Source organism: Vanellus vanellus, assembly GCF_965231255.1.
Source record: "Vanellus vanellus genome assembly, chromosome: Z".
NCBI lineage: Eukaryota > Metazoa > Chordata > Aves > Charadriiformes > Charadriidae > Vanellus > Vanellus vanellus.
Window position 1 is genome coordinate 61,222,028 of NC_138908.1, and position 23,277 is coordinate 61,245,304.

At 37.7% G+C, this 23,277-nt stretch overlaps 1 protein-coding gene across 3 annotated transcripts in view; it reads right to left on the reverse strand.

Annotated features, from left to right (window-relative positions):
* The window catches only part of CERT1 (ceramide transporter 1), a 79,498-nt gene that overhangs the window by 50,179 nt on the left and 6,042 nt on the right, over positions 1-23,277 (reverse strand). For all 3 annotated transcript variants that reach the window (XR_014270209.1, XM_082497779.1, XM_082497778.1), the window contains exon 3: positions 5,455-5,571. Coding sequence is in view for 2 of the 3 variants with exons in the window: in XM_082497779.1 (XP_082353905.1) it covers positions 5,455-5,571 (117 nt within the window). In the remaining variant the exon portion in view is untranslated. The remainder of the gene's footprint in view (positions 1-5,454; positions 5,572-23,277) is intronic.

Here is a 23,277-nt window from a genome sequence, read left to right on the forward strand (position 1 = left end):
CTTAATGCCTTTCACAGACAGACTTTGAAATTCATGTCTCCTGCTCTAGATAGAAACACCTTGTATATCATCATTTCAAAATGAAAAAGGGAGCCTACCTACTCCTTACATGCCATACTTGTTGGGTATCTAGATAACCCTCTGGAGAATGACTTTTTCCAGTTTTACACAAAGACAGGTTTTGTAAGAAGTTCAGCAAGACTTTAAACAGCATTTCAGTTTGATAAACACAAGATTTTGAAAATCCAAGACTTAAAACACTGTAAATTTATTTTGCTGAAGTGTCACAAAGTCAATAATGAACACATGCAGAATCTGCATGGAAAAAATTATAACTAAGATGGAACAAAATGGGACAAACCTAAGACGATACAGAGTTTCTCATGAAATACTAATTTCTAAACAAATTCTCAGCAAGTTTTCAACTCAGGTGTTAGATTAACATTACAAGAAATCATTATCTGGATCTCAGGAGCTCAAGTTAATTTGCTCAAAATAACTTTAATTATCCAGGTAGCTCTCGCAGCAAACAGCAATTCACTCCCCTTGTCTATATCTTTAGGAAGCAATGCAAATTTGTAAGTTAACATCAACTCCACCAGAATAGAGGGTAAAGAATGAAAACTTTGGATAACTTTACGTGTAAAGAAACCCTTTCCACTTCAGTGAAAAACTGTCTTGTTTATTCATAATACATAGCACACATTCATTTTACTTGTTAGAAGTTACATGCTGCAGGAGTTCATGTCTGGTTTTATCTGTAGAGAACATTTTCCCCACAGCACAAAAGTAAACATTTAAGCCAGTTTCTCTAATCCCAGGTTAGAAATTCCATACTCCATTTTCAAACCATGGTAGAGATCTGAAGTCAGTCCTTCAATGTATTATTTAAGAAGAGAAAAATGTTTCAAAAGCATTGATACCTTGGTGCTCATGCACCACCAATGTTTTTAGACTGGAGAAATGTGGAAACCTAGTCTGGTCTTGAGTTCTTCAGCAATATACATTTCCATTAGATCTAAGAAAAGCTCTTAAGCAATCCTATAGCTGACTATCTCTTAGGGTAGGAGAACAGAGAAGCCTCCTAATGATACCTGTAAAGTATCTGGTTATAAGGGTGTGTAAGTATCTGCTCAGTGCATTTAAGTAGAAGAAAGGACTCCTGGTTATACATGATCTATTTCCTCATTTGCCTCACTGACGGTCTTATTGCATTTTAGACGTTTCTGTCCTCCGGTTCAGGGAGATTAATAGGCATTTTAGAAGCTGTACTTGAAACACTTGATCTGGTAAGCATTCAGGAACCTCAATGCGTGAGAAGGCTAATGCTATAACGAAAAAAGAGCAGCAAATTCTAACAGTTTTTATGCTTGAACATTAGCTGTTTTACATTCCTTGGCTACCAGCTACTCATTGGTGTTGCTAAGCAGAAAGTTTTTCTAAGTCTGCTCATACTCAATACAAAATTAATCATAAAGCAGTGTTTTCTCTGTTCGGAGCACAATGAAACACAGTCACAAAGTTTTAGTCCATCTTTCATACACTAAAGATAAACAACCTTGTGACATGCTACAGTAAGTCTCACAAACATACTTTTGTTAGCAAGCAGCTTAAGCAGCCTACCAGAACTACCTACCCACTCAGTAAGCAACAAAGAGCTTCAAAAACAAACAAAAAAGCACTTTCTATAGCAGCAGACCAAAGTTAATCAAAATGACTGCTTAGTAAAGGAAATTTCCTCTGCAAATTTTGCTCAAATTATTACATGTCAGGTCAAGAACCTAGTTCTCAAACAAAAACAATTTTTATCTGTTAACAACAGGTTGTCAAGGAACTTTTGCTTGAGTTTTGGTAACCTGACCAGGAAAGTTCCTTCAGAAAATTTCAGAGTAAGCAGACAAATATCTGAACTTTTCTGTGAAATGGGATATTTTGCCTTGTAAAAATCCCATCTCTTCCCACTCTCAATGAAATGTTTAGATATAAAACTTCCACAAGAGCTGAAGAAAATTAAAGGATGGGTGAAGAATTCCTTAAAACTAAGGATCACTGAAGTGCTGTGTTGTGGTTTTGGCCTCAGCTGGCAACAAAGAACCACAAAACCGCTGCTCACTCACTTGCCCCCCACAGCTGTGGGGGAGAATCAGAAGAAAAAGGCAAAACTCATGGGTTGAGATAAAGGCAGTTTAACAGAACAGCAAAGGAAAGAGGAAAACAGTGACACTGATAGAGGAATGTACGTACAAACACGATTACGGTACCACCGCTCACCCACTAGACCCGGGCAGCCCCAGTCCAACCTCCTGCCCCCTCCTCCAGCCAGCTCCCCCCTATACCTTCAGGCATGGCTCACACGGTATGGAAAACCTGCGTCCCCTGCCGGATCCCTGGGGAAATTAACCCTATCCCCACCAGAGCTAGGACATGCTGTTTATACAGATTCAAATGAAAAATGGGATTAACTTCCAGATTCCAAGAAAATCTATTTTTCAGATCCTATCAACGTTATTAGGAAGCAGCACATTTTTCCAGTGCATTTTTCCCTACAGTGTTCTATATAAATTATAGGACACAGCACTAACGACTCAACATAGAAAATATAGAAACAAGACATTTGGAGACATTCTTTAAGTAACCTTAGCAATAATCAGACTGAAAACTGGATTTGGACATTTCTGGTTTATGTTTAATTACACCAAACACCTATTTATGTGCATACAGCACTTTTCCAAGGCTTCTGGTGATAGCATTTCTACGTATTTTAGTTGGAACAGTTAAGTAGGAACAGATGCACCTCCACACCTACAACATTCTTCACACAAATCTGCTACTGTGTTATGAAGACAACAGAACCTTGCACTGGAAAAAATGCTAGTCACTCACGATTTTGAGATTTAATTATATACTTTCAACTTAAATCCAAGCTATTGTTACAAGATTGCATTACCTTTTGCTGTTTTCCTTGTCTTGTCTTGATCATGGTATTTAGTTGCACGTTACAAAGAGAATGCTTTTAAATAATGTATTGCTTTAATATATTAAATGGTATGATGGTTTACTTAGAAGTGCGGTGCCATAATATTTCCCTCTCCATTGAAGAATGAAAACAACTATTTGTCTTGAATCCTGTAAACACTACAGAGTAACAAGGACTATGCAAGAAATTGAAAAATTTCAAAGAGCCTTGAAACTGGAAACTACGCATACTTAAAAAGCCATCAGATTCAAACAGTGAAGTCCAGTGTTACTACATTAGGACAGCAAGATGCAAACTTAACTGTTTCTTGTCAGTTCAGCATGTACAGAAATAATTTTATTTCCACTTCCTAATTGCAGACATACCTTTCTTCAGTTTATATAATATTCCAGAACAGGAGTCACTTTCTTTTAGCAATGACCAGAACAGTAATTCTAATAAAATAATGAAAAAGTATTCATTACTCCTACCCTGATATTAACTCTAAGTAAATACTGAAAAAATTGGGTAGTGGAATTATCCATGAAACCTCTCATTCCACTCCTTTAAATGTGAAGACAGACCTGGTATCAATTAATTTATTTATTCAAAAGAACCACCAAATTCTTGCAAAGCATGGACGTTTAAACTGTCCAAACTGAAATCAATATTAAAAGAAGCTTTTTTTTTTTGTAGTGGAAAACCTGCGTAATTAATCAGGCTTCTTCACAAAGGAAGGTCACTTTTGGAACGCTAGAATTCATGCTCCTCAACACACATTAGTGGTCTCAAAAGGAGGTTGAATAAGATGATTTAAGTTTACCAGTAATACCAGACAGAAAAAGAAAAGCAAAGAGATACCTCATGATAGGTGCTGGAGAGTAAAGCAGAAGAAAATTCAGTGTTGACAAATACAAGCTGCTCTTTTTTTAATATGACACAGAGAAACAATTCCAAATTCACACATACAATGACAAAACTATTACCACCCAGAACTTCCATATTAAGAATAGGTGGTTCCATAAAATTGTCAGCTCAGAACTCAGCAACAGTTAAGGACAGCCTTAGAAGAGGGAAAAGAACAGCAAGAAAAATACTTCCCATGAGGTTGTACAGAGCAGAGTTTAAGACAGGATTTGGATTTTCTCCCTCATTCATTCCTGCATGGTAGCATGCAATGACCCAGCCTGCTTTTCTCTTATCTGGACTTCAGGTTAAGTTCTGTATTTCACCAGCTAAATTATTCGTCTGAATTTTAGCTCAGAGTTATCAAGTTTCACGTCCCCACAACTCCATACCTGAAACCTCCCCCATGCCAGTAAAACAGTTTTTGAAATGACAGGTCTATGGATGTGTAATCCAGCAACTTGTTCAGTGTATCCTCTTGAGACACTTCTGTCAGGTATTGCAATAGCAACAAATTCCAGTATTTTTGCCTCAAGAATACCCCATGGTTAACTTTGGGTTTTTTTTCCCCCTAGACTACAGAAAAGAATCCTGGTTTTACAACTTAATTTTGTATGATTTAATGTTACCTCCGTATCAAAGTGAAAGCAAAATGCCAAGCTAAAAATGGACTAAAACTCTAATTGAGATTTTTTTTTTTAGAGAACCATTATCAACAGGCAGCACTTTAAATTTAAGAGCATGTACTGCTTATTGTAAGGATTTCCCAATAAAAGATGAAACTTCCTAATTACACATAGTACTTATATAAGCAATACTTCAAGAAGTTCAAGGTAAAAATACATACTTACTTAGATATACATTTTAATTTGTATTCCTGTAACAGCTGTATAACCCAGATGCAGAAGTTGAATTGTGCTAGGTATTGCAGTTAAATTCAACACCTTGGGGCAGTGCCTATTTTGTACCTGAAAATATAATGGATGCTTTGCATGCTATGTACTTTAAAAAGACCTGACCTTCAAGCCCTTTAGGTAAAATGAAAATAACAGAGTTCATTGGAAGACAAAGAATAGATCAGGAAAGCTGAACCAAAATGCTGATGAAGAATAGGGCCTTAAAAGACAAGTAGACAAAGTCAGTAATCAGATACAGTAAAAGCAGCCAAACGATGAAAGAAAGAAGCCTAAAACCAGAATGATAACCTAGGAGAATTGACTCTAAACTAACAAGTTTAGCATCCAGGACAGATAAGAAAGAATTCAATAATCAGTGAGAGAGGATGGACAAAAGCATTAAAAAGTCACTCAAACATAATGAAAGCTTTTTTTTTTTTTTTCAAGCTAGAGAGCTCAAGAAAGGTTCACAGTTGTTAGCTCAGTTTTCAACTCTTATCTATGAAGAACAAGCAAATCAATTCCTTTGAAACATATTTAACACAGCTTCAATCTTGCAGCTTTTACCGGTCATAAATACCTTGAGTACTTTAATGACTGTACAGGGAAGCTTACAACTCTCCACAAGCACCACCAGATCTAATGATGGAATGAGAAAGAAAATCAGAAAAAAAAAAAAAAACCAAAACAACATACCTTGTGTTGTTCTATTGCATCTACCCACTGTTGTCTGTGGTCTGGGTCCTGAGCTCGGAGGTACCAAACGCTATCGTTTACGCTAATATCAAATCTGCATTCATCAAAGTCATGGGGCTGTGACAGAAAAGAGTGAGAGAGTAGCTAAAATTAGCAACATTGTCAATAATACCTCACAGAATATTTTGACACTCTAAACCACTGTAATTAGAAAACCTTTTCTATATGGTCTTGAATTCATTCTAGATTCTAAATTTCATTTTATGTAGCTGTTTCAAATAATAAACATACACTCTTATAATGAAAAATGCCAGTCTTCTGAAATAGAAAAGCCTGTTTAATACATTCTTATTAAATAAAATTGCCACAAAAATGTACCACACAAACATTGACCAAAACTTCCTACTTCAAAACAAGTTCTTTAGCAAAATAACTACTAGAAACAGCCAGGAAAATATATATTTACAGATTATTTTTTTTTTTTAATTTCAAAGCAGGAAAAAAATTAAGGTTATTGCTATCAGTATTGATTTTAGATGGAAGGGATACATACATGGTAGCAAAAAGCACCAGGACAGAACCATAAAAGCAGACTATAGCAAAATGACAAGGAAGAGCAGGAACTAAAGGAAGCTCTGCCTCAACTATTTTCACCATGTAAAACAGGATTGTCAGATAATTGGAAGCAACATGCAATCCTTTCCAATATCACCATTTGAATGCATCTAACTTTCAGTTCACATGCCTCAAAATACCAAAAAGCTTTTACTAACATTACAATGAAGCTGGTATGGAAAGTACAGGGAGACAAATGATCTAATCTGTCCCATGCCGCGACACTGTCAGTTCAGAGCTACTCCTTAGCAAACATCCAACTGAGCACAACATTCCACCCCACCCCAAAAACTATTCTTAAAGAAACATAACACAGTTATAGCTGAATACCTTTCTTTGTATTCAAATTCAAAAAAGTTACACGTGCAAATAACCATAGGAAGCTAACAGGCTCTACAGTGAGGGCAAATGACACTACCTGAATCATAGAATACCAGGTTGGAAGGGACCTCAAGGATCATCTGGTTCAACCTTTCTTGGCAAAAGCATAGTCTAGACAGGATGGCCCAGCACCCTGTTCTGCTGAATCTTAAAAGTCTTCAATGTTAGGGAATCCACCACTTTCCTGAGGAGATGATGCCAATGGCTGATTGTTCTCATTGTGAAAACTTCTCCACTTGTGTCCAATTGGAATCTCCCCAGAGTGACTTGTACCCATTACCCCTCATCTTTTCCATGCGACTCCTTGTAAAAAGGGAGTCTCCATCTTCTTTGTAGCCACCCTTTACATACTGGAACATGGTGATAAGGACCACAAATATGGATTCCAGATGCTAAAGACAAGTCTACATATGTTAGTAATATCCTTTACAATGTAAGAACCATTCTGCTAATATGTTGGTACCCCATGGGGTCACAAGTCCTGCCAGCAAACCTGCTCTTGCATGGGCGCCTCTCCACAGGTTCACAGGTCCTGCCAGGAGCCTGCTCCAGTGCAGGCTCTCCAGAGGCACAGCTTCCTTAGGGCACAACCATCTGCTCCGGCATGGGGTCCCCCATGGGCTGCAGGGGAACAACCTGCCTCACCACAGTCTTTACCAGGGTCTATAGAGGAATATCTGCTCCAGCATCTGCAGGACTTCCTCCCTCTCCTTCTTCACTGACCTTGGTGTCTAAGTAGCTGTTTCCCTCACATATTATCAGCCCTCTCCCCCAGCTGCTGTTGCACAGCAGTTTTACCCTTTCTTAAGCATGTTGTCAGAGGTGCTACCATCATCGCTGATTAGCTCAGCTCTGGCCACCAGCGGGTCTGTCTTGGAGTCAGATAGAACTGGCTCTGTCAGATATAGGGGCAGCTTCTCAGAGCAGCCACCTCCATAGCCCACCTGCTACCAAAACCTTGCCACATAAACGTGATACAGGACACTAAGTCTTCTAGTCCAGGCCCCTCTTCAAACTGCATTTGCTACATTATTATTACTATATATGAGAAAGATGTGTATGTGCTTTAGGTTAGCAAACCTGCCACATCAGTGTGGCAGGCTTATATGCCTGTTCTCAGCCACCCATAGCCAGGCCCTCCTTTAGCCATGCAGTGGGGGACATGTATCTACAACAATGGAAGATTCTCCCAAAAATCACCGAAAAATCAAGTGTACAAGATTTAGCTATGAAAGTCTTTCCTGCTGTGACAGCATTCCTCTGCCTGATCTCTGTCTCTCTGAAGCCCTTCAGGAGGAATTAAAAGCAATTACATGCTACATAGTTAGAAAGACTTGCCAAAAATAATCTTAAAAGCCCGCAGTACTACTGATTTCACACTTCCATACACAACTTACTCCAGTGCACAACCATCTGCTTTTTTTCCACCTACTCCATCTCTAATCCAAACATCTTCTAATGCGACTTAAAACAATTACCTCTGCCCTTTTCAAAGGCAGGTTTATGTATTCCCTTTCTTTGCAGAGCAACTTTTAATATATTTGAAAATCCATGGCTTGTTGCTAAGACAGGGAAAAGAAATGTTTTCCTTGAGGTCTAGCTAAAACCTTTCTGGAGTGTTCACCGCAGGCACACTTCTGCATTACCTATAGTTAAGAGACCAGTCCACCTAAAAGTCAGGCGTAGGGTTATACTCAGCTCACTGTGCAGTTCCATGTTACAAAAAAGCCAGCTGATCAGGTGGTCCTGTTAGACAATTTGCTTAAAGATAAGAAATAACCACTAACAAGGCTAAATACTGCTTCCAAAGGAAATTAGGCAAGTGATATATGATTTGCTCTTGACAGATGCCTGTTACCTATTTACTATCTTACAGCACTTGTTAATTGCCTATTTTCCATACTTTTTCACAACTAACATCAGACCCGTTATTCTCCCCCATCTTTTATTCTGTTTTGTGGTTTTTGGTTGTGTTTTTTTTTGTTTGTTCATTGTTTTTTTTTGTTGTTTTTTTTTTTTAAAGACAGGATCCACTGTAAGAACCCTGAATTAACTGAACATGAAAGGCAAGTTGTCTAATATGCATTTTACCAAGAGCAAATAAAGCACCCGAATCACATACGATCTAATCTTTTCTCAACACAGAACAAATAAGGTTGTCAATTAACACCCTTCTCAACTGGGAATGAGTTCACATTTCATCTTCATTGATAACTTGGCAGACCTCAGTATTTAACTTTCTGGTATCATCTGTTAACATTCTCCTCCCCACTGAGCTATGGACAAACTTCCTGGGTTTCCCTCTTGCTATAAATGCTTTTATTGTTTTCCATAGCTGCATGTAGCAGAGACCACACAAAGCATTATCCAATACTTCTCAAGTCTGTCCTTTATTCTTCTAACATCCTCCTCAGACTAGTTTGAGCCTCTCCTTAAACGTGCTGGAAGTTTTTCTGTTACTCTTCACTTTCTTCCTGTAGATCTTGACTCATTTCATTTAGATCTCCTTTTTTCTGAGGTTCACTGTTTCTAGCCTAGTGTTCACTTTTGTCCTTATGCTCAGAAGCGATTACAAAATGATACAGTTCTTCACCAGCCACCGGACAAGACACTGGAGGATAAACAGGGATTTTTATCAGTAAGAAGCTAAGGACCTGTGCTGAAGCCAGCATATGTCCTACTGCCCTTTCACAACCAAGATAAGGCAAGAAAGAGGAATGCTTCAGTCATGCAAGGAAGCAGGAAGCAAGTTGGAGTTCACTACCTACCCTCAGAACCTAAAGCAGGTTGGAGTACTTCAGCTGCTTTTTCCCAACACCCCCACCCGGCAGCAGCCTCAAGCAGAATATGTACCTAAATTGAGAGGGCACTGGGGAACAAAACCCAGACCAACATGACACTGTGAATGAGGGCACCTGAAAAACTTTAAAGGATTTTCTAAGGTGAGCTGGGCAGACTTTAGGAGTCCATGGCAGAGGCAGTCTGTGAGCACACTAAGAGCTCCTTCCAGAGCCAGCATTTAAAAAAAAAAAAAAAAACAACACACACTTAAATCATAATTCCATTCAAGAATATGCTGCAAGAAATAGGCCTCCAGCTTCCCCAAACACCCTTTCTGTATGTCTCCCAAGCTTTCTTCCAAGGAATCTACAGAGAACCCTGCCGAAATAAAGGCAATTGCAAGTATTCAAGTGTCTCATATTTCTGTATAAAACCAACCAATACTAGCTCTTAAATTCTAAACAAGCAAGAACAGTTTACATGAAGAAACATTTACTTGGCTACAGTTACTGAGGAAGTCCGTAGTCAGGTCAGGTCTCGTGAGTCATAGCTGACTGTATTGCCACAAAACCCTTCCTGCTACACAGCTCTCAAGCCCGAGGTATTAATGAAACAAGCTTTAGACCAGTATTTGCTTGAAAAATACTGGTTCAAGTGCTTAAGGCAAATCATACAGGGAAGCTTAAGTGTTTTTATACACTTCATGACCTTCAAGAGTACTCCATGAGAAAAAAAGTAAAAATACTTAACAAAGAAACTTTTGCTTGCTCTCTCACCAGTCTAAATGGCATTTCTTCTTTTCCCTACAGAGGAAGGGGGGTTCACAGTAGATCCAACTAAGTCTGCACATCACAAATATTAAAGTGTACTTGTGCTGCTATTTCCACTGAAGACCTAAAACTTATCTACAGTCAACTTATTTTAAAATTTTGAATGTATTTGTATTAAAAAACCAAGCAGTGCACTAGGACACAAGACAAATACCAGAGGCTGACAGAAAATAAGAACCACTGTTCTTTAGCTCTCAGACATGAATGTCACTAGCATAAATGCAACAGAGGCTGGTATCTAGCCCGATTCCACTGGTTTGTAGCTATTAACAAAACAATACCATATACTGCTATGAAGATAACTGCAGTTTACAAATACAGCAATATTATACACTATAAGAACATACATTACCTACGTGAAGACAAGCATTGTACTCACCTAATTCAGCAGTACAAAGCTACTTATCCTTCAAGCATTGACATAGGAGTTTTTATTGGTTTTGTGATTCCAATAACTCATTTTTTATATAAGATTAAGAAAAAAAATTAGTATTGATTTTAGCACATTGATTTTGTGCATGGCTAAATGTTAATACCTGTTCAGCTGCTGAATACAATTACTGAATTTCCAGATTCCAGTCATATTTAAGCCAGATTCCAAAACCCTCTAATGGTAAATCTCATTCACCCTGCTAGAACACCACATTATTTTTTCTGTAGACTGAGTTATCACAGCCATAAAATCTTGTAAGAGAACTATATTCATAAGAGTAATTTTACAATGAAGGTCAATATTAAGTACTACCTGTTTTATTCCCTCTAATAAAACTATTGCAAAATTGTGAGGAAATCATTGCTTTAGAAAAGGCATTTTGTAGAAGTGATGCATTTTGGTTTAATTAGGTTTTACAAAATTCTCTTAAGGGAAAAGCCTGAATGATGATATGAATTCCTCTGAAGCTCAGTTAGCTTTCAGTCATTAGCACTGACTTTAGTAGCAATTCTAAGCTAAAACGTGAAACCTGAAATTCCCACCCTATTCTTAGTGCAGCTCAAAGCAAGTTAACAGAACTCCTCATTCTTTTTTTCCAGGTAGGCTTGAGGACGGTGTCAGCCAAAAAAGTTACTTAATCGAAAATTGAAAAAGTAAATTAAAATTTGTGTAATCAAACTGAAAGTTTTTTTTTTCAGAAATGGACTAAGTTTATATGCCTTATATCAGAATATCTAAAGCTATTAAAAATAATAATTCTCAGCTTTTAAAAAACATAAAACACCTTATACATGTAAAACTGACTTACCGTACGAGTGTTTTTCATTTATTCCACTGATGCAAATGCTGTAACCCATGCTTACAGTTCTTTGTTGGTTTTTGCTTTGGTTTTTTTTTTTTTTCCAAATAGAACATGTATAAGGACAAACCACCCCAAGATCTCACTTCTCCTCCACTCAGAATATCATACATTTTGTCTTTTGCTTCATCTAACGGGACAGTACTGGAATACCACTTTGCAGCTCTGATGTCTATCTGCAAGCATCTTCACACTCACAAGCCTGAAAAATCTTTTTAAGATAGCAGTTTCAACGAATTGCAACTTAACTATTTCTTACAAAAGTGGACAGGAAAAGTTATATCCTGGAAAGTGAGATGCAAACCAGGCTATCATAACCAATGTTTGCCACTCAGAGCTGCATACACTATCTTTTCCCACATTAACAGCATCGCTTTTCTACAACATAAGGTACAATTTATCCACTGGTTTGTGGATTAGTTTTTCCACCATTCCCATAGAATTCAGGAAGAAGTATCCTTTCTGCACCATTCTGCAACTTCCTGATATCCTCCAGTTACACAGTACCTGAACAAACTACCACTTCCTCCACCAAAAAAAAAAAAAAAAAAAAAAAAAAAAAGAGTTCAGAGCAGTTACCACATACCAAGATCTACAGATAGGCCTATGTGTTCTCATACGTCATTCAATAGGTGGACGTATTCACTCAAATGCAAAAAAACCCTCTATTCTCTCCAGTTTCCAAGAGGAAATCCAGATGATCATTCCAGGAAAATGTGTATAGAACAAAAAATAATAGAGGGGGACAAGCAATTATCATATTACACTAAATTGCATCTATAATATGGTATTACTTTTGAAACAGACAGAAGTTCAAAAGGGGACTGTGTTCACACATAAGCAAGGGAAGGTCCTCACAGCAGGAAGCAGCAAACTGGACAAAGGGAGAGACATGTATTTGATAATTTAGGAAGCAATGGACAAAACCACTACCACATGTTAAACAGAGAGAACGAGTAACATCTTACATGATGAGCTATAGAAATATGGCACTGAGGACCTTAAGTAGCTTATTGATGCAGTAGAAAAAGAGGAAGCTAGTGAAAGCAACATAAAGTAACAGCTAACAAGATCAAATTAAAATAAAGATCTCTTCACTCCACCATTTTCAGTAAGCAATGCATATTAAAATAAGAAAAGCATTGCAGAAGCAAGTCTAACACCAAAGTGTGTATTTTGACTGTGGGAACAAATAAAAAAAGCAGCTGTCTGATGCTAGGAAGGAAAAGTTGTATGAATACTTTCTATACGTACTTATGTCAAGGTGCTAATAAAACCCCAAAGATAAAAAGTTTACTTGAAGATTTGTGCTGTATGATTGAAGGAATTAATTTTAAAAGTACACATGAAAACTGTGTTTCAGTTCCCATGTAAAACCAGTTTGGAATTGGCAAAGGCTGTGATTATTCAGCTAGAAAAAAAAGCAAGTGAAAAACCTCAGCCAAGTTTCAAAAACTGCACATCTTAAAATAATTTTTCTAAAGCATTAAATTCACGACAGATCCAAACTGTAGAGGAATTATGTCCCCTCCCTACAAAATTTAAAGTGGCTGAAAAAGTGCTAACTTCTGAAAAAACACTGAACAGAAAAGGCAGTGAAATGAAGTACCACACAGATGATTTTTAAGTTATATTCTATGTGGTGTACTTGATGTCATAAATAAAAAAATCCTCTCAATCAGTTGAATCAAAATATGCGTTTTACCAATGAACACCATCTTACAGGATAGGTCTAAAAACATGGGGTTTGTGCCCTATTAAATACTAAGGAGAAGTATTTAGTCAAGTTAGCGTATTTCTTTCTTGAGTCACGGCTCATTTTTCAGCATACAGCCTTACAACTGCTATTCCAAATGGTCCACTCCTCCTTGTATCCTTCCTTGACATTATTTCCTCTGAGCGAGCATCATCAATGCAATTTTCCTCCAGAAACTTCTTCCTTTCCTGAAGTTTGAGCACACAGCAAAATCCTCCCTCTGCTTGGGAACAATCCTTGTCCCTTCTTATTCTTTCAAAGAAGTACATTAATTACAATCTATGTCTATAGTGAGTCTCTAGATTACTGTGTTGGCTTGACCCAGGCTGGCTGCTAGATCCCCACCTAGCCATTCTCTCACTCCCCCTCCTTATCTGTACAGGGGGAGAAAATAAGATCAAAAGCTCGTGGGTCAAGATGAAGACAGGGAGATCACTCACCTACTGCCAACATAGGCAAAACAGACTTGACTTGGTGAAAATTATTTTCATTTCTTGCCAATTAGAGTTGGATGGTTAGAAACAAAGACAAAACTAAAAACACAATCACAAAGGCATGGGGAACAAGGGCTGTGGTCAGTTCATAATGCTTTAACTCTGACAGTCCTTCCTCACACTCTTCCCCTGCTCCAGCACGGATCTCCTCCACGGCTACAGTCCTTCAGGATAAACCTGCTCCAACGTGGGCTCTCCACAGGCTGCAGCCTCCTTCAGGGCATATCCAGCTGCTATGGTAGGATACTCCACAGGCTGGAGTGTGGACATCTGGTCTGGTGTGGTCCCTGCCACAGGCTGCAGGGAAAGCCTGCTGCGCTGTGCTCTGCTCCAGAGGTTGCAGGGGGGGGAACTCTGCTGGGCAGCAACTCTTCCTGCTCTCACCTCGGTGCTTGCACAGCTGTTTCTCACACTTCCTCCTCTTTCTGACACACTGCTGAGCGGCATCGTTGCCCTTTAACTGTGTTTATCTTGGGGTGTCACCAGGGCAGCGGAGGGGCTCAGCAGTGCCCTGTGCTGGGTCGGCTGGAAACAGCCATGCCTGGTGCCCCCACCCTTGCCATGGACACCCACCATGATAAGAGTCCATCAAGATCCTTTTGTCTCTACTAGTTATTTTTGAAGGCACTTGGCTTTGGGAGTACAAACATTACAATTACTAAATAAAGTCAATAGTTTAATTTTGCAAGGGTTTAGTTTTAATATCATTAATTATTCTAGATCTAAGTCTCAGGGTGGAGCAACTTAGAGAAAGTGTTATACTTCATTGCTTATAATACGTTTTATTAAAAATGTAATGAAAACCCAAGAGCTGTTGCAAGTTCTACTTTATTTTATTTGTAGTTTCCCCCCCCAATCCCAGTAGACCCACAAACCTGAGGAATTAGGGTCAGCCAAAATTCACAACACAATATTCCGATTTTCCTTTCTGAATTCAAAAATCCAGGCAAAACCTAATAGAAACATTGGACTAGGATGCCTTGGCTTTCCTTGCTGTTATTCTTAAGCAATTAGGACCCACTTTTTAGTTACATCAGCTGGCTGGTTTTGTTTTGTTGTTGTTGTTTTTTTTTTTTTCCCCAGAATATAGAAAAACCTTATTGCAAACAAGCAAGCAAACATGACAGCTTCATGCCTACCAAAACAGAGACGATCCTTTTAAGGTGGCAAAACATGGGACATTTAATTGGTTGTTCATTACTACATTAAAAAGAAAAACTTTCTCATAATGGCATATTTACACATATAGAAAAATCTTACCAAGAAAATAGGCTTGAAAAGATAAAAGCCTATTAAGTATTTTTATACTCTTTGCTACTACCTGCATATTTCACTTCAGGAAATATTTGCCTTTCAAAATGCCTTCCAACACCAATTTTTCTTTTAAATAATGATTATCTTATCTTTCCAAAATTTAGCTAAAATAGAGGCCCACTGCACCCATGAGAGCAGAAGCATGCTAAGTAGAATTTAATATTAAACTTGTTAGCATGCTATGCAAACTTTTAAATTAGCTTGGTCATTGCAAAGTGGCCAATAAAATTAGCAGCCATTGCAAATAAGTTCTCTCATCAGAGAATCACCTTTTAAAAATCTAGAACAAGCATATATTCTGTGTGTTACTTCGGCAGTGAAACCACATTTAAAATCTGAAACCTACAGTTCTCAAAAGCAAACCTGGTCAAGCTGGTTTTCTGCACACCCAGCAGAGTGGTTCAGATGCAGGAGTGATCATATGAAAATAATTTTTAGATTGTTTGTGGGGAATCAACAACCCTATAGTCTTACAGTACCCGATTTGCTAATTAATATTTTATCCAATTATTTCCCTGTCAATAATGTGGAAATACTATGTAGTATCAAGTCACAGTGTACTGATTTATATGTAAACACACCTCTGACTCATGCTATTCCTAGTTGCCCACTGAAAAACCAATGACTTGTAATAGCAAGATCTAGCGTATAACAACTGTGCACTTGAAATATCAGCTAAGCTTTGGTGAAAGACATGGAATGGCACTGTGTTATTAGAAGAAATGACGGAAAGACTGAAATAGCTGTAAACCAGCATGTGTGCACAGCAGTTGCCTAAAGTGATCCACAAGTGACTGTGGATACACTATGTAAGAGCACCATAGATTAGTGATGGGTTATTAACAGATTTAGATACACACCATGAGAAAACAGGATATAACTAATGGGCCTGTCCTGTTTGAATACAGTCCGAAGAAACCTAAACTTTACTAGAGTCATAGCAACTTGCCTTTAGAACTATCAGTTAATAACTCCAGGATATGAGATACTGGAAATGGAAGTATATATGTTGTCACTTTGGTGGGAAACAAACCAGAGAACTGAGTCCCCTGCAGAAAAATGCATATGATGCCTCTCAGTTATGCATTAGGAGCAAAATATTTGCATTAGCCACTGACTTAATACATTAGCCATGGGGAAAAAAAAAAATTATATCACCTGGAAATACATCAGTTTAGAATTGATTTGAAATCACCAAGTTAAACTCATTAGGAATCCCATCATACACAGCAAGATGCTAGAGCTATTAATCAGCCAGGAAGCATGGCAACTTTTTATCAACTTTAGAGAAGGTAGAAACCCTGTGTGTCACTTTCTTTAAAGTTTATTTTTATAGGACAGTCAAATATAGGAGCAGAAATCACATATACACTGCTATTACCCCAAATCACTATTTCTGTACTGATTAGCTTTGCTGTATCTCGTACTATGTACTGCAGCATGCCATGGAAGACCCAAAAGCAGCAACAGTATAATATGGATTTCAGAAGAAAACCATGAGGCAACATCCAGAAAAGATACTGTGCTTTAAGAGAAAAGCCATGCTTTGCAGCGCTATGTTGAGCTGGCAGATTACAGCACTCTGGACTCGAACTCACAGTGATGGGAATGGGGAGCTCCCATCCTATGAAAGCAAAGGAGCTACAGCTAAAGCAGGGGCCTGCTGTACCTGTGAAAGCAGCACACCAAGACTTAAGATTAGCTTGGTTTGAATCCAAACATAAGTAATTTAATACAGTAAAACTGTATAAGCATTTCTATAAATGCAGTATTAACATTACTAGCAACAGGCCTTATCCTAACTATTCAAGGCCCCAGTCCTGATCTAAGGCTCATTATCAACTTGTTATGAAAACCGTCTCTGTGAACTAGACCTTGGTACCAGGTGTCTCTTATTAGCACATACAATTTAAACATGAGATAACAAAGGTCTTGAAAATATGGAAAAATTCTAAAAGCAGAAGCCCCAGAACCATAAACTACTCATTAACAGTCAGTGAAAAAGTGCAGCCTCCAGAGCTGGGAAAGCTGGTTTTGCTCTCAGCAGTAGCAGCAGCATTAAGGGAAAAGCACCCAAACAGCTGAGCAACAGGGAAAGGCACCTGCTGCAGCCTGGGAAAGTAACACCTCCCCAGCATCACAAGACTAGTAGTCCAGGACCAGGAGCCTCAATCTTTTTATAAAAGATGGCTATAAAAGTTCCTAAATTGGCGAGTGGGGGGGTGGGGGGGACGGGCAGAAGAAGATGCCTACTTCAATCCTGTCCCTGTCCTGTCATCCACCTCCCCTCACCCCTTATTGAACAGCTCTTCAGTCAGGTCACCTTCACCTCAGAAACCAGGACCATCAAGAACAAAGGTATCAGGCTATTATGGTACTGGCTACACGGTACTGCATACTTACAGCTAATATAGGACTAAGTCAGACATAAGACTGACTGCTTTGAATACACAGTTATAATGGTTAGTGTGTAAGAACTAATATATAGTTATAACTAACAATGTATAAGAACTAATTATAAGCACAAGGCATGTTGCTAATAAACTTCAGCCTAAAAGCTTTAATTCTAAAGTTTAAAACTCATCTGATCTGTCAGTCTAAACTCTCCCATCACAGCTATCTAATTATATTTTGTGTACATATAGATCTATACATTGACATGTATTTAGTTGTGAAAGAGCTTAAAAAGAAAGCTTAAGAAAAAGACCAACTTCTTTCCTTAGAAGAGAGCAACTTAAAAAGCTTTAAGAATATTTTAGACACTAGTCACAATACAATCTGGGTTAAGTGCCTGGAAAGACGGGGTAGCAACTTCTGTTCCAACTGGTCCTCTTAATTGAGGAATGGTGGACTTCAATTGAGTGGAAAGACACACCATTCAGACTAGGAAGTGGCTGAAGTCAGACAGAATATTTGATCTAATCCACATAAACTGGAACTCATGAGGAACATGGCAAAAGCAGCAACCGAAGCCTATGCCTAGAGGAGGAGGCAAAAAGATGAACTGGGAGAAGCAGAAACAACACTAATATAGTCATGTATAAAGAACTATTCTGAGTGTATGCACAGAAGTGAAAGGCTGGTAAGCGACCAGCTTTAGAAAGCAGCAAAACAGGAGATGGTCTGGTGCAGCTGCACATTTGTAGATAAAAAAGACTGTTCTGACCTTTTCACTTAGCATTCTAGGAATGCATATCAGAAAGTGAGGTCTGGTATTATACAAATCCTCAATGGAGATGTTAAAAATGTCATTAATGGCTATCACAAGACAGATCAGATAATCAACAGCAGGTTGCCTAGCAGGACTGTTGAGCAACACTAAAACACCGGAGGGGGGTGACATATGAACCAACTGTATCCATCAACAGTAAATCAACTATAAATCAATCTTATGAAGATGCACAGAAATTCAGATTGAGCAAGAATAAGGACTGTGAATACCACAGGAAAATTTGCTGAAGCATAAAATCATAGCTTTAACCCCAAATGCAAACACTAGAATTATTTAAGGCTTGGTATAGCATCCATGAGAAATGCTCCACAGCATTAAAGTGCTTCGATATAAACCATAGGCAGGAATGACGAACCTGAAGTGGATGTCAAATCATGAACACTGTTAAAACTTAAATAACTCTCAAAAGAAAAAGGAAAGTGGGGCAATGATATTCTAATTGATAATAAAAAGTTGACAGAAGTAATGTTAGATTACAGCCCTAATTTCAAGTGTATTGTAACACATGATTATATTCAAGTACTAAGACTGAATTCTTCAGCAATATTAAATAATCCTAAAATATTTGGTTAGTATACATTATTGGTTTTTTTGACATTTTAATTATTATGGAATTCTTCATCATAATATGAAGAATAGTCGCACCTGAGCTGATCTGGATGCATATTTTTCCACTTCTGACTTAATTTCCTCAATACATACTAAGGAAGAAATCTTCCATTTTTCCACCCTGACAAAGAACTGCTTTTTGCTTCCCAAGGATATTAGCCCTCTGTAACACTTTGATAAATACAGGGCAGTGTTCTGACATTTTCACTTTGAACATTAACCCATTCATTGCTGGTTCAGGTAACTCAAAGACATGTACAAATTTGTACAGAGGATGTGAATGCTAGAAATAATTGTCCAGGAGAACCCCATGTTCCAAGCAACTTCTGCCTGCTGTGCCAGTGTTGGCCAAGTGTCAACATCTCCTCAGCATCAACTCCCTTTCTCTCCCTCACTCTTATTGCTCTTTGGCATTTTCTTCTCCAGAAAACAATCACCTTGGGCCTTTCACATATGAGTAAGCATTCCTGACCACACTTGCCTCTGCCTAGAATATCCATTCAGATTTCTCTCCCATTTAGCCAAGATTTTCCACCACTCTGGATTTAGCTACTTGATTATTTAAGCAACACACCAAAGACTAAAAGTACTAGTTGCCAAGTGTCCTAAATAAAACCCTATCTAGTTAGGGCTTGTATTCTACATCTTAGTTTACCCAGGTCATCTTTTTAGTAGCAATTAAGGCTGAGGAAGCACTTTATCAAATTACAGAAAATGAATTATTTAATTAAATGCTCATCACTTCATACTAAAACAGATTGTTTTCCAACCTCAGACAGTTGGAAACAATATTTTCCCATGCAATTAGCAATTACTACAAATTTGCTGCTACGGTATTTCTGCCCAGGGCACAGATTTATAGTTTAGCCTTTTTAGTAACAGCTTTCACAAACTAAAAGCTATCAGTTCCCATTCAACTTAACTAGCAACAGACTGAATCAAACCTATCAGTAGATAAAAGCTGCAATTACATCATTCTTTTATCATAAGCAGGTCTGTTAACAAGATCAAAGTTCAGAGCAGTAGCTAGAAAAAAGCAAATCCAAGTTTAGCCACATTAGTCCTCCATGTGGGTCAACTTCTATAAACTACCACTCCAACTGCTTCCGAAATACTGTTACATTTCACATTTTATAATGTTTAAAAGAAACATGCCAATGTACTGCTAACATCAAGGTAAATTTTTTAGTCTGTTTTGCAAGACATGATCCTTCAAGCTAGAAGTGTTTTAAATGATACTATTAAGAATATTTATCTAGCACTGATACATCTTTCAATTAAAAATACACACCTTTATTCTAAAACTTAAATATTTGTAGAGTTTAAAGTTTCTGTGAAAAAAGGTCTCATAGGAAGCTTCTGGTTTTTTTTTTTAAATTGACAAATGTATGAAGCACACACTGTTAACTTGTCAATCTATTTTTAAAAATGTCAACCTGTACTTCCTCTCACGAGTGCCCAATTATTAATGGTGGCCAGTGTCACGATATAAATAAACCACAAATACTGCTACAGTGAGGAAGGGTGGCTGTTCAACTAACTATCTTTAAAAGGTGGGGTAAGGTTTTTTTTATTATTAGCAGTTGATTACTGGAAAGAACCATCTCATTCTTTCTTCATACTATGCGTAAGGAAATTAGAAGCTTTGGAAAGTGCCAGTTTAGCTCTTTCACATGTAGTGTTCTTGTTCTTTTTGTAAACTGGAACACATGTTTATACCAGCCCTAATTTATAACATGAATAATTATTAAGTGCTTCACAAGAGCAATTCAGTGTTATAAAAAAGCTAAGATAATTCACTAAGCTGTCTCTCTCAGGCAGACTTCAGTTTCTATCTTCTTGCCTGTACTGAGCTCCAAGATATTCACAATAGATATTCACAAAATCCACCCTTTCAGAAGTCCGTTCTGAATGGGAATGGCTTTCAACTCACATCTTAACATAAAACATCATTACTGCCTTCATAAAGCAACAGTGCTTTTTAATTACCGATTCTGGAAAAAAAACTAGTTTACTGAAAATATCTCCATTATGCAAACTGAATTTATTGCTCAATCCTGGTCCAGACATTTCCACAGAACTGTCTAAACATTTCTTTACAACACAATAACAACAAAGTGTTCTAAAAAAAACCCCAGACTAATAACCAATAGAATGTTTTCATTAAGATTTTGACTTGCGTATGCATCATCACAGTACAACCAAAACCAAAAGAAAATCATTGCATCACAGTTATTGCATATTTTTCTACATCAACAATATGTACAGAAAGGACGATGAAGATCAACCACTGGATTAGAACAACATGGGAAGTACAAATCCTATTCGAAGAAATGCAGAAGTTTTAAGCTGGAACACCAGCTTTTGCGAACTCCTCCTGTAAACATAGTCACCTCTAGTGACAAAAATATACCAGGTTCACACGTGGCTCAGTTTAAGCATTCTTAAAATTTACCATGCATGACATTTCTCTAAGCATTTTTCAAGATTCTCCATATGGATCCATACTGAAGAGCTATCCTGACCAGCCAAATTATTTCTGGAAAAAAACACAGAACTCATAAGATAAACACCTCACTGTTAAGATCCATAAACAAGTTTGAAAATCTATTAATATAAATTACCACCAGGATTAAATTAGTGCTGGCCTTTCTGTAAGACTGCCTGCAGCAGGGGGCAGAGCAGATGACCTCAAGAGTTCCCTTCCAGCTTGAGTTATTCTATGCATACCACGTTATTCTTGATGCATCATGCTGTGAGTTAGTGCAAGTCACTCTGTACAAAAGCCACAGTGGCACTATCAGAACAGACACAGTAATCAAGGAAAAGACAGTACAAGCTGAAAGGCCAGTTTTCCTGGAAGTTGGACTTCCAGCTCTACAGAGCATTTCTGTTTGTTCTTTTAATGACAGCGCCTAGCCCTTCCAACTCCAAAGCTGAATCCCACAGCTCCACCACTACAGGACTGCCATCACCACCCACTCCTAACCCTGGGCACAGAAGTCCCCATTGAAAGTTTGATTGTAGGAATGAAAGAACTACAGAGTTTTATAGTAATGAAGGGTATATTTATAAAACACCATCTGGCTTTGACAACAAACTACAGCAGTAACTTAGGATGTCCAGGCTAAATTAACATAATAAAGCTTAAATCTGTGTATATCTTTTTACGATACCTATAATTTCTTCTCATCCCTGGACCAAACAGCAGAACTTTTAACTTGAGTTCAAGCCTCCATACTGTTAGAAACCAATTAAACACCTTCAAGATGTTTTTCCTTATCTGGCTAAACACAACTCAGCATCATGTATTGACTGTCCTTGTCCTCCCCCATAACTTAATTCACATAGCCAGTTCTTGACAATTCATTACTTGATGTAATCCAGTGAGTTTACAATAAATATCCATCCTTTAGTCTTCCAGTCCAGAAAACAAAAAAAAAATCAGTTCTTTTCAGTCCCAGTGGTTAATATAGCAAGTAGTCCAACCAGACCCCATCTTTTTCATTCAATTAAAGACTATTGTCACAGGAACCTGCCTGTTTTGGAGGGATGACATTATAATTCTATACTTGAAATACCCAAGGAAGCTATTTTAAGAAGCTAATTTAACAAGTCTTCCTCATTAAATAAAGAAGGGAGAGACGAGTGTCTTCTTATAAAATATCCCTGTAGAATTATCCATCTATCAATCTCTGCCCGATGTGATAGGAATGATAAAACACAAGCAGAAGCAACTGCAGCTTTCTGAATAAAACATTTGTGTCTCGATACTATGACTTATCATTAGGGCGATCTTCGCTGCTACAAGTACCATAAGACTACTCAGTGACAGCAGCTTTCCAAATTTGTGCTTATACATCAACAAAACACAGACATTCTATACTACTAGTAGCATTATTTACACACAGAAAATCATTACATTCCCTGTTGTATACAAATGTGCATACCTAATCCGAGTGCCTAAAAGAAGCCTTAATAAAAATCCTACAAGGAAACATTTCGGCCATCAACACCATCTCATACCACTCATGTCCTGCTTTGTATTGAAGGAAAACTTACTGAAATACACCAGGTTAGAAGATAGGTAGTTACTATGCCTGACTCTGGATCAGCAAGATCAAGGAAAACTGGACTTCCAGTATAGTGAAAGACTGTTGAAAAATATTCAAGATTAAGATTCCAACTACATCAAATCGGTCCTACTGAACAGTAAGCCAGTAAGAAACCTGACTTTCCTCTCTACCGAAGTAATCACATGACATACAGTAAAGTTCCACTGATAGCAAAAGTAGTTTTCACACATTATCATCTCAATATTTATTTTATCAGCTGTTCATGTTCTCCTATGCATTTAAATACATGCTAGTAAGCTTATAGTTAGTAAGACATTACAAGGACATGAAATTAAAGACTAACTATGTGCTTCACAAAGATTATTTTAAACATTTATCTTTGAGCAGAATTAATTTTCTATTGAAAACATAAGTTAAAAAAAAATTTGCTACCAAACAACTAT